At 44.1% G+C, this 12,671-nt stretch overlaps 3 protein-coding genes across 4 annotated transcripts; 2 read left to right on the plus strand and 1 right to left on the minus strand.

Moving 5' to 3' along the window:
* The first annotated feature begins 2,945 nt into the window (after positions 1-2,945).
* Positions 2,946-6,679, plus strand: cdx1b (caudal type homeobox 1 b). Its single transcript, XM_085936022.1, has 3 exons — positions 2,946-3,459; positions 5,014-5,162; positions 5,356-6,679. The coding sequence occupies exons 1-3, from the start codon at positions 2,946-2,948 to the stop codon at positions 5,548-5,550; spliced, it is 858 nt and encodes a 285-aa protein (XP_085792148.1). The 3' UTR covers positions 5,551-6,679.
* A 1,890-nt stretch (positions 6,680-8,569) lies between these two features.
* On the plus strand, positions 8,570-10,295 carry LOC147042778 (ribonuclease kappa-B). 2 transcript variants are annotated; one of them, XM_085936502.1, is made up of 3 exons: positions 8,570-8,880; positions 9,335-9,417; positions 9,554-10,295. In XM_085936502.1, exons 1-3 carry the CDS (start codon positions 8,803-8,805, stop codon positions 9,696-9,698), a joined length of 306 nt encoding a protein of 101 aa, XP_085792628.1. In that variant the 5' UTR covers positions 8,570-8,802; the 3' UTR covers positions 9,699-10,295. The 2 variants fall into 2 exon arrangements, with proteins under 2 accessions (XP_085792628.1, XP_085792629.1); XM_085936503.1 differs by lacking the exon at positions 8,570-8,880 and adding an exon at positions 8,927-9,140.
* Positions 10,296-10,521: 226 nt separating this feature from the next.
* Positions 10,522-12,442, minus strand: ndufa2 (NADH:ubiquinone oxidoreductase subunit A2). The gene is made up of 3 exons (XM_085936504.1): positions 12,274-12,442; positions 11,398-11,504; positions 10,522-10,743 (listed from the first exon to the last, which is right to left on the minus strand). The coding sequence occupies exons 1-3, from the start codon at positions 12,375-12,377 to the stop codon at positions 10,652-10,654; spliced, it is 303 nt and encodes a 100-aa protein (XP_085792630.1). The 5' UTR covers positions 12,378-12,442; the 3' UTR covers positions 10,522-10,651.
* Between the last annotated feature and the right edge of the window lie 229 nt (positions 12,443-12,671).

A 12,671-nucleotide genomic window follows, 5' to 3' on the forward strand; every position in this document is an offset into this window, starting at 1 on the left:
TACACAGGTGACCACACAGGGGCGCTAACAACAAAGGACGCCTCAACCAAACTATACTCGACCGACCACAGCGTGACGAGACGAGAACCTGTTGACCTCAACGAAGAAAATGATTAGAACCTGACCAGACCCAAATCAAGATCAGATCAGTGCCGAACCAGATCTCACTTGTACTTGCAGCTTACAACATCGTATGTTGACTTTAGCTTCTTTTTATCTTTGACCATGAGAGAGGAGCATCGCAACACGTCCAATCATGCAATACAGCAGGGGTCGTGAACTATATTTGTCGGAGGACCTGCCACCCCTCGTTTTTTTTTCTTCACTGGCCCTAATCCTCTTCCGTAAGAATCCTATTGGGCGCCGGATCTTAAGATATTAACGAAATAAAAAAATCTAATTTGGCATGACACTTTTTGTTTTGTTTTTTATGTTTACATTTTATTTTCAATTTTGTTATCAAACTGAAGGCATTTTTGGCCTTTGTAGTTTCCGTTGTTGCTGTTTTTAGTTGATTTAGTGTGGAACGCATATTTTCGTTTTGAGCCTCATAATTATGGAATCCAGTCGCGGGCCGAATTGGACGGTTCAGCGGGCCGGGTGGGTTCTGCAATACAATACAGTATTCCGAAACCATTGTCGTACGATAAACTAAAAAAACTATGATAAGACAGCAACAGTTCAAGGGTTAAAGCAAGCGTTCTCGGTGAGCGGCATCAAAGTGTGTCAAGGAGGTTGTAAAAGACTTTAAAAAAAGAAAAGAAGAGAAGAGAAAAAGGGGGTGTGGGGGGTTGGAAGGGTCGTAAAAGATTTTACGATGGCAGCCATGTTGGCTTGGTTAATGTTTGAGAACGACAGGTGACAGAAAATGGATGTCCAGAAAAACACAGGTGCGCCTTATTACCTACATACATATTTTTAATTGATTGTTTTCATTTTTACATCGAGATTCACTCTTTCGTCAAGCCAAAACGGCCATTTTAAAAATGACTCAAATAATTGAAGTCCTAAAAGATCATTTTTATTTGTATGACCACAGTAAACAAACACATATGTCGATAAGGCATTTATATATTTTTGTTATTGAATTTACAATTATCTTTGCTTTTATCATTGCTATTATTGTAAATGATGTAATTATCCCATCGCATCAAAATGCTGGAGCCGATGATAAATAATAATAATAATAATAATAACAACAACAATAATAATAATAATAATAATAAGTTTAACTTTGATTTTTAAAACTATGTTCCATAATTTAATTAATTAAAACCATTTTTACAATTGTTGTATGTTTGGTCATTATTGTTTTCTTGAACGCATCTTTATATCATGTTTTTACATCAAAGACGAATATTAAAAATGTTATTAACGTGTCAAAGATTAACATATAATACTTAGGTAGAAACGGAGAAAAGTGAAAAAAAAGTGTGTGACTTTCATATACTTTTGTGTTTGTTTTAACGTTTAAAAAGTGATTAGCGGCTCTAAATTTGATGGCTTTCCTTTAAAGTACGACAAATTAATTACACCACTAACGGGAGATAAATTAGGTGTTTTACACGCATGTACACACGGGCGCGCGCGCACACAGGTGAATAGTGTGTGTATGTACCTAATAAAGTGTCTCTTTTGGGCCTCAGACAAAGAAAAGCCATGAGTGTAAAACAATAAAAAGGTAAACTCGTAAATCCATAAATAGTCAACAATGACTGGTCGCCGCCGCAAAATTTCACACGCTTCAAAAGGACAACCGAGACCGTGCGGTCAAGAACGGTGTCAATTGTTTTTCCTTAATTCCTTTTACTGAAAACTCTCAAAACAAGACATCAAGTGTGACCTTGACACGATTCTGCTAACATTTTTTCGCTTGATCTGTTTTGTTCGTTTTCTGACAGCTTCTCCTGTTTGCTGATCAATTCATTTGAGTGTGCAACTCCCAAAAATGTCAAAAAAAAAAAATCCCAGAATTAGAGTAAAGTAAAAAGAGTAACGTGGGCAATGAAGTTTCTAAAAAGTTGAAATAAATAAATTTTAGTTTCTAAAAATATGAGTTTGACTAGATTTGAACATCTCGAATGAAAAAATTAATTGTATTTACAAGATGAAAACAAATGATACAATAATAAACGATAGACGCTCTGAATTAATGTAATAGATTTTACCATTTTAATTTTGGGGGCAAATACATCAAACAAAAAATTAACGTCAATTGTCGTTAAATTGGAAAGTCGGTTTATAAAAAAAAAGCAGGCGGGTAACTTTTGACTTTTCATGGCTATTGGGGACACGTCGGAACTAATGAGACACATTGCAGCAGCCGATCATATTTATCATGCATGTAAAGTTTTTATGTTATCTATAAAGTCAGAGTGAATGGGCTCTTTGTTCCAATTTCCTATTAACTGAAATGAATCAAATAGCGATGAATTGGTTTTCATACGTTTCATGAAAACGTGAACGTTAAATGGAAACATGCATCAAGTATGGACGAAGTGATTTTGATGGAGGACCTGTTCCAAAATGATAGCGTTCAAAACAACATGGAAACATAACGATGAAATGTAACCAGCATGCGATACACTATAGCTGCACTACCAAAGTTGAAGGTTTTCACGGGCTTGTGTGGATGCTCAAGATGAAGGAGGGATGGACGAAGGGGGATGTGGTTGTAGGTGAGCGCAATAAAATCGGCCACGTGACCAGGCGGCATTATAAGGGGCCGCGGAGGTGCGCGGGGTGGAGGCGGGCAGCAGTTGGTGACGCTCGGGCTACGGACTCGGCCCGGCCACACGCGCGTCAGGCGAGAGAGCGAGCGAGCGAGCGAGGGAGCGTGCTCTCTCCCCACCAAACACACACACACACACACACACACACACACACACACACACACACACACACACACACACACACTTTGCTCTTCCTCACACCCGCCAGCAAACATGTACGTGGGCTACCTGCAGCTGGACAAGGACCCCTCCATGTACCACCAGAACCCCGTCAGCAGACATCCGGGTCTCGGCCTCAGCCCGCAAAACTTTCCGATGCCCGGCCCGGCCCAGTACTCGGACTTCGCGGGCTACCACCACCCCCACCACCCTCACGGCCTCGCGGCAGACCCCCACCTGCAGGCCCAGCAGAACCCACCCGGCGGCGGGGCCGGGGGCGGATGGAGCACGGCTTACCCGGCCCCGCCTCCGCCTCCTCTCCCTCATCCGCCTCCTCACCCCGCGCAGCCCACGCGTGACGAGTGGGCAGCGCACCACTACGTGGCCGCTGGGGGCCCCAACCTTGGCTTCAGCCCTCCGGAGTTTGCCGGGCAGCCGCCGCCACCGCCCCCGACACTTCTGGCCGCTTCTCTCAACGCGTCAGCCGGGCAAGGCTCGACCGGATCCCCCCAGAGGAGGAACGCCTACGAGTGGATTCGACGCGCGTCCACGCCGCTCGCCAACCCCAGTAAGTCGAGAGTACACTATAGTCAACATCTTTATTGTTCCCATTATTAGCCGTCTGAATTTCACATTTACTTATTGTATTTTGTAATTATATACAAAGTGGCAATAACATCGGCGAAATCATAACAATTACAATCATTCTAAATTGAGACTATTGTCTAGATTATTATTATTATCATCATCATCCATTTAGAATGGATCTTATGGAACCCTGATACTAATGACGCCAACACATTTTTACACTTTCAATAAGAAATACAAGTAAACTTTCCTCATGACTGTTTGGCGCTGATTTGTATCTGCCCTTTCTTTTCTCTAGCACATCAGGTTTTCATCATCAGCAGCAGCAATCAATGTGAATTACAGCAATATATTTTATATTCATATTCGGATTAGGTTGAGCAACAGGTTGCTTTTTTGTTGTTGACACGCTGAATGGTAAAATCCGTCTTGCGCAAGCTTTGACCGCTCAAATTTCACCATAAAATAATGAAAATACCTCAAAAACCTGATGAACTAGGGGAAAACCGAGGCCTCTCATCTTCTTTTCCATTTTTGTCAAATAGAAATCAATTTACGGATCTCAAAATGACATTTTTGTCATCTTTAAAAAATGAATTCATCATCTTTTCTGAAAACAAAAAAACAATATTGTTAACTAATTGTTATTCTTCTGCGTGATTAGTTACATCGTGATAAAGTAAACCATTATAATTCATAACAATAGTTATGAATATTTTTTTTAAGCATTCTTGACTAAACTGGCGAAATGACATTTTTAATCATGGACATCATCGATGACAAAAATATTGGCGATTGGGTGGCACCACTTCAGAGTGTACCTCGGATGGGTATATACCGTGTGTAAATATTTTCCAATGTTCGATAGATCGATATGAGAGAGAGAGAGAGTGAGAGAGAGTGAGAGAGAGTGAGAGAGAAGAGAGAGAAGAGAGAGAGAGAGAGAGAGAGAGAGAGAGAGAGAGAGAGAGAGAGAGAGAGAGTTGAGAGAGAGAGAGTTGAGAGAGAGAGAGAAGGGCACATGTGAAGGCAGGTGAGGTGAGGAGTTGATTGTATTTGTTTTCTTGGGACTTTTTTAACAAGATATCTGTTGATTTGGAACCGCTGAGTGTGGGCTCTGTATGTTTAGCATGAATTGTCAATCACGGCGCCCTAACGACGCGCTGATGCGTAGCAGATGGACTGAGCGCTGGAGATTCGGCCGAGCCAAACGAACGCTAACGGGAAATGGACTGCGAGTGCTAATGCTAAGAAACGGTTGACAGGAAAGGGTGCTGAAAAGCTAAGAGGCAATTGCTTGCTAAACGCTCCCAGCAAGATAAATAGTACAAAGATAGTAAATGCTCAGAAAGCAGAACAAAGTCATTTCACGAGTGTCAAATCTGACATGACCGAAAGAACGTCTTCCTGAGTACTACATGCTCCAAGATAAGGGCAAGTTGACAAAAGTGACTTTCTGGGTGCCAAACGAGAAGTAGACAGGTACACCTGAATTCCTGTGTGCCAAACGCTAACAGGAAGTTTGGGCTTTCAGACGGGAAGACGCGGACAAAGGACAAGTACCGTGTGGTCTACACGGACCACCAGCGTCTGGAGCTGGAGAAAGAGTTCCACTACAGCAAGTACATCACCATCCGCAGGAAGGCGGAGCTCGCCAGCGCCCTCAGTCTATCAGAGCGACAGGTGAGGCCGGCATTCTGCTCAAAAATGCTGGCAGGCGACAAACGTGAGCGCAGCACGCAGTAAAAAAATTGGTCAATTGGCCAAGTCCACCAGCCCGTTGTCAAGTGACTCAGTCGTGTTCCAATTTACAAGAGCTCAGGTGAGATTAGGGAACAGGTGTGTTCACTTACCCATTTGTACTGGTGGCCTCCAGGTGAAGATCTGGTTCCAGAACCGGCGTGCCAAAGAGCGCAAGATCAGCAAGAAGAAGCAACAGCAGCAGCCCGCCTCGTCGTCGTCCTCCTCCGGCAGCGTTGCCATGGTGACCAGCAGCAGCAGCGGCCTGGTGTCTCCGTCTGGCCTGGTGTCGCCGTCCTCACTGTCTATCAGCATCAAAGAAGAGTTTTGAACCCGCTTGCTTCCTGCGCTTATTCTTCGAAAGCCGCCTCCCCGTGGTGACGTGACGTGACCGTGACGACGATGAGCACAAACGAAGACGTCGGCAGGACACTGAAAAGAAAAACAAGAGTTAGCGACATAAACATTCTGATGCTAAGTAGCGGTGAGGCAAGCATTTCACTTCATTACCACACTGTCATCTTGATGCCGGACTGGCAGATAACTAAATTAGTATATTAATGCTAAGTGACTGTGAGCTTGACGACGTCTCAGTTCAGCTTTAACGAGTTGGGACATTAGTATGCTGAGACTGAGTGCTGAGCTAATAAAGCCAATGCTATTTATCAGTGCGACAAGCGGTTAGCAACATAAGCCGATGCCGTGAAACCTGGCCACTACAACAGCTCGACGGTTAACTCACTGTATTACAAGCCATTTGTGGGCAACATTAGCATTTTCAAGTTCTGGAGGCACTTGTGTGTGTGTGTTGTTTTTTTTTTTATCACAGACCCTTCCTGATTGGTCTGCTGGTTGGCGCTTTGCGCAAGGCCACCGGCAATCGCGACGGCGATGCCAAACGTAAATCATTTGGATTTTCTTCAGATTCTTTGTATCAAAAGTATAATGAACAAAAACATGGTTAGCCAGCCCTCCTCCCCACCCCCTTCATTTTTTTTTTCTTCTATCGGCAGCAAGTTAGTTATATGATCTCGCACACCCAGATAGCAGGATCCTTCATTGTGTTTGCTCTTTGGACACCACACCTCAACAGACACTGCATGACTTTTGTGTGCAGAAGACCTTTGTCTTTTGCTCCACTTTGCCTCTTGGCATATCAGTAAAAGTCACCATTGCTGGTGAGTGTTTGTTTGTTGCTGTGTGTCATGAATGTGTGTAGGTCTTTATCTAATGTGTTTCTTATGAGTGTACACGTGGAAGTGTAGGCGCGTGCCAGTGCATACGTGTGGGCGTGTGAATACAGCCACCTTGCTTTGAAGCCCTTTAGTGTGCTTGAAATCGGAAAATACCGAGAGCGCCAAGGTTTGATCAGGGCTTGCCGTGGCGTTTTGATACAGCAGGTTACATACTAACAAAGTGGGCGGAGCTTCCCCTGCCTGCCCGCCTGCCATAAAGTTTTATTGAGGATGATGACAATAAAAGGTTTTCACCACGGAGACGCACCAATGTTTACTTGCCTGACCTTTCTCTTTGTCTCTTACGCGCGCACATATGCTCTCGCGGGCGGGCACGCATGCATGCATGCAGCTATGTACACACATGCATAAATTGTCAAACACACACACACACACACACACATATATATGCACACAAGCTCACGCACTCACAAAACAATCGGGACAAAATGGCTGCCTGCATGGCCTTGATGCATGATTGGTTGTTTTGCCAATTCAAGATGGCGTCTGTGCGTGTCACCTTAGTCCAGGCGATATGTCGTCCTCGGATGGCACAAAATGATCACGTTCCTTGCTGACAGACGCCATCTCATCTTGAACGCTAACACGCACATTTATGAAGGATTCTTCACATGGACATTTCTGTGCATACACATTTTGTTTGTAATTATACACATTTAATACATAATACATGTATTTTATATCTATAAAGACACTTCACGAACATCCTGTGCACATTTCTACATTTACAGTATGTTCAAATTGCATGCATGGCATCTTAATACATTTGGATTGTTGTTAATCAATGATGACATCTTTCTACACATTTCAAAACATTGATAACGTGGATCTAAATTTTGCCCATATTGTATATGCAAAAACATGAGTACATATTTATGAAATATTTGACATTTGTAAAGACACGTTTGTAATGTATACATATTCAAATAATAATAATATTCATGACACACACATGATGGACATGCACAGTCGATGCATTTATGACAGTTGGATACATCTATTACATGTATTCAATTCCGGACATACTCATACACACATTTATGACACAAATGCACATTTATGACACACTTGTATGTATTGAGGACATTTATACACATTTATGACATGCTCTTTATGACATTTTTATGACACATTTACAACAGTTATATCATCATGATTATTACTATGAAGCTATGTGGGTGTGACATCTTGGCATTGTTGTCATCATGGTTATCGAGTAGACGAAAGATGAAAAAGAGAGAAAACCCGATATTAAATTCTATGAGAAAAAATGTCATTTGCTCTGGGGCCACACCCACATGCTTGTAAAAGTTAATCATTGGACTACACACACAGACACACACGCAGTACAGTCGCAGTTTTATGGTTGCTGCCGCAGCAGCTCTCATAGGCTGTGGGAAAAAAGTGAGTTCTTGCTTTTGGGTTCAAAGGTCATATCACCAGGAAGTCAGTGCAATGTAATATGTAAGCAAGCAGTGTGCACGAGTACGATACAATTTATCATGTATGCTTCTATCTATGCTGCTAGCAGTATGCTTAATGTGTACGTTAGTAGAAATACTGTAATTGTACTGACATGTAGCGTATTTAATCAGTATAAATATGTATGCATGCATGCGTGTTCTACGTGTAGCATAACTAGTGTAACACAGTAGTAGATAATACTACATTATGAACGTGAACGTAGATAGTAAATACTTGTTTTGACGCCCCCTATCGATTGTTGTCCTCACTACATTATTGGTGATTAAATGTTTGAAGCAAAATAAGAGGCTCCACTACAAATGCATCTTGACAAATAGATTCATGTCTCTAACAAACCCTCGTATTTATGAAAATGAAATCAGGGTCCATTTGGCACGTGGAATCGAGGAGATGGGGAAAATCTTGTGTAAATTCACTTTTAACATATTCAACGGTAAACGCCTAATTTCTACTCAAAATTAAGAATTGGCATAAAGGCAGACGGCTGAAGTCAGAAATCCTGCGAACCTTTAGATTATTTCTTTACTGACTAATCTTCCGTAAACAAGCAAAGAGGCGCATCATGGTAATGTTAATGCTGATCGATCTACGCTTCAAACAGTAGGTGGCGGTAATGCGCCGCCACCAATAGAAGACGAGCAAGAAGCCAATGCTGGCCGAGCATTGCCGAGCTCGCGGAGATTATCTGACACAAAGCCTGCGTCGGCGCAGCTCGGCCGTCGTTCTGCCTTTCGTCTTGCCTTCCTTGGCCTTCCTTCTTCAGCTCTTCCTTCTTCAGCTCTCATTAAAGAGCAACAACAATCGTCCTCTTGGTCGTGTCGTGCGAGGGTTGAACGCGAAGGATGCCGTCGCTGCTCTTCTGCGGCCCTAAAATGGCCGCGTGCGGCATCGTTATCAGCGTCTGGGGCGTCATCATGTTGGTGAGACACACGCAACTTTCTCCTCTTACATTTTCTTTTTGTTGTGTCGCATGCGCTTTACTATTAGTGCCATTCGTTTGACTCCAGGTTGTAGACGAAGCCTTGTGCTTGTGACGTGATCACGTGACACCCCCCCTCATGTGACCCTTTGAGAACAGGAAGTGGCACACTAACGGCGCCAGTTTGGATAAAAGCCTCGGTGTCAAATCAGGCTTTGAAAGTGGATGATCGTGATAGCATCCAAGTCGTGCTTTTTCTTGGCAAGTTGTGTTCAGAATGATAGTGCGAATGGGGCATATTGCTGACAATTTTGTCAATTGAGCAATTTCCTTTAATGGCGAAGGAGAATCTGCTCTAAATCCTTCAATGGAACATTTAGCTGGGATTGCGATGCGATGAAAAGACAATTTTCCGGTGACGTTGGATCATTTTTTGGCTGCGTTGTTTGTTTCAGGCCATGCTGGGAATCTTCTTCAGCGCCAAGTCGGCCGTGCTCATTGAGGACGTCCCGTTCACCGAGGAGGACATCCGCAACGAGTCAGTGCCGCCTATCCACACTCCATTTCCATCCATATCTTGGGCAAGAAGTCTGCAATTAAGACGGGTGCGATGTGTCGGGAGCACGTTAGGTCTGGCAACGGGAAGTGACGTCACTCCCTCTGTCTCTCCGCAGCAAACAGCCTCCTCAGAACATCTACAGTCTGTACAGCCAAGTGGGCATCAACTGCTTCATCGCCGCTGGCGTTTATGTGGCGGTGGGCGCCGTGTCGCTGTGCCAGGTTCGACTCAACAAGCGCCAGGAGTACATGGTGACCTAAGAAGTCGGAGCGGGGGCGGCCAGTTGTCGTTGCCCCTCGGCTGGAGGGTGGTAGAGGAAGGAAGCCGTGTCATTTATTTCTGTGTTCATGTCGTCGCTGCTCTGTTGTGACCTCATCAGCGTTCCTTACTCCCCCTTAGTAGAAACTTCTGACAGGAAGTGTGGATGTCAAAATAAACGTTTTGTGTGAAAATTAAAATGATTAAAGAGCCTTTGGCAATAAATTTTGTTGCCAATGGTTTTGACCTTCTGGGCGTGTGCTTAAAGTATTTATAATAGCAGTCGATAGCTGTAAATACTGGTGCAAACATTACGAAAATAAAAAGTTGATTTTGGTGCTCCTCAAGTGTATGTCCAAAAAGAGTAATCATTTCAATTATCAGATGAAAATTACATTTTTGAAGTCTTTCCACACACAGTGATATATAGATATATATATTCAGTATTTAGGGTAGCATTGATACGCTCATTACTCTTTTGCTGCTGTATCTCAATTTGCGTTTTAATTGACAGTTTCACTGTCTGTGCATTTCTCATTGCTAAATGTCTAGCAGCTGTTGTATAATGCACGATAGAAATAAACTTGTATTGTTGTCAATTTCCTGAATACAATCAGTAGGTTGAGGAGATCAGATCAAAGATCAATAAGGCTAGCTCATTTGGGTGTTGAATCACAACACCAAATACACGCCATTAGTGAAAATGACTGTCCAGTCCCAAGCAGAAAAGGCAAGCTGTGCTCTGCTGCCCTCTACTGAAGGTTCGCCAGGACCAGCTGGTGCCACCCATGTCAGTGCAGCTTCTTTTCATCCATCACATCCAACTCAATGGACAATGGTGTTTTATTCTAGTTTTACATTTACAACCATAAAATCTCCACTTGCATTTTTTCCTTATTCACATCAGTACATGACACGGCGAGTTGGGGGGGGGGTTACAGTTTTTGCAGGTGTCTCATGGCTTGGCCTGAGCCAGCGTGTGCAGACTTTGGGCCACCTGGTCAAGGGACATATTGTCCAGAGAGACGCTGCGCTCCTTCCCAAAATCTGTCGGTAGACACAGACAACAAGCCCAGCGTCAAAGCACTACTTTGGGGCAGAACCGACGAGCCAACTATAGGACTCGACAAAAGCCGCACGTAAACCGGCGCCGTTCCGCGTTTGAGGCCTAATATGGATGCACTATGCGCCGATGAGCACCCGATGTCAAACTATTACGAGAGAGCGAACGTTGCAAAATAGCTGTCCGGCTTTTCGCTTCCGCGGCGGGCGCCACAACTTGAATGCTTTTCCACGTTTTTATTCACAAGGCAGCGGGCGACCGCGCCCTCCTTCTGAAGAGTCTGCCGAGGCCCTCGAGGCAGTGAAGATTCCCACACGAATGTGCAAACAGTGTTAGCGCTTGGAAAATTGGCAAAATATTGTATATATTTTAACATATAAACAATATAACAATAACTGGCGACTACGGAAGACAAAGCCAAAATAGCAATAAAACGTTTTTTGACTATTTGTTGTATTAATAGATGAAAATTATTGCATTCATAGTTTTTTTAATTTTTTTATATATCTCCCGATTACTCAGTTAACGGACTTTGAGTGCAACGAGTGACAGTTACAAAAGCACGCTGCCAATAATTTCGCAAATCTTTACATCTTCCAAAGGAATGTTCTCTCCCGCGATGCCTTGCGGCCACTCACCGTAGCGGGCCCACAGCCGGGCTTCCACTCCGGAACATTCTCTGATCAGGATGGGGAAGTCTGCGTTGGCTTGCTTGAGCGCCACGTAGTGCTGCTCCACAAAATCTCTGGAAAGCAAAGACAGCGGTCACAATACGCAAGGCACAACACCAATTTGTTTGATCAGTCTCGGAGCTTGCTTTCGGCACGTACAACTTTGGAATCGGGCCGCAACTAAGGATGAATTGATGAACTTGTTAAATGCTTTGTCAATTCATAGAGGATGATTTAGTTTCTGCTTTGGTCCATAGAGCGTCCGAAACAAATGGCAATTTCCAAAGTAGATTATTAGTCTGCTTTCAAACTTGGGGGAGAGGTTCCAAATCCGAGGATTCGGACAATTTTAAGTTTGATGTAGTTTGTCATCAACGCCTCGTCGTTGTAGCCAAATAATTGGTTAAGTGCTGCTCCTCTTGCGGGGACGAGGCCACTGGCCAGTTCACGAGGCTGTTTCAGGATCGCCCTTGGCAAGTCCAGTTCCAAAACACAAACACACACACACACATATATATACACACACACACGGACACACACACACGGACACACACACACACACCTCGCCAGTCGCGTTATGATCGGCCAGCTGGAGAATCTTTATGGGACTTGCACAACATGACATGACATTTTCTAAATACTTGGAGTAACCGAAGAAACTCAATCGCATTTTCTCTCTAAAATGGCTCGCGGTTTGGCGGGTGACGTCGACTTTGACGCTAGCCAGGAGAGCCGCGGCTAGGCTAAGCTAGCTACTGAATGCTAGCAGGTTGGTGAGGACAGTGGAACATCGACTAATATGTCTCCGTGCAAACGTCGCCCACGGGATGCGTGAGCTCTCACCTGGTTCCCTTGCTGGCTGCGGACGTTTGGCAGACGTGAATTCGGATTTCACGGAGATCTTTGGACAACGCGGAGCCCAAACCTCGGACGATAGCGGCCGCCATCTTGGCCTAATGTGAAGACCTATCCAAAGTCGCCAGCCGCGTCCTACATGACGTAATTTCCGGTTACGCGGTCCAGCGAGGCGGAGCTTCCAGGGCTGTGATGGACCGGCTGCGTCCTACATGACGTAATAATCCGTCATCGTCAAGGTGTGCTGCGTACTGGGAGTGTAACGAAAACCGATTTGAATGGTAAATCGGTTTGGAGTGAAAGTTTATGATCCATCAAAACTGAATCAAATCCTTACACTTCAAAATGTACCATGCTTGAATGGCAATGACCTCCCTCCCTCCCTC

This window comes from Syngnathus leptorhynchus, chromosome 17, assembly GCF_054491065.1.
Source record: "Syngnathus leptorhynchus isolate UIUO chromosome 17, UIUO_Slep, whole genome shotgun sequence".
Classification (NCBI taxonomy): domain Eukaryota; kingdom Metazoa; phylum Chordata; class Actinopteri; order Syngnathiformes; family Syngnathidae; genus Syngnathus; species Syngnathus leptorhynchus.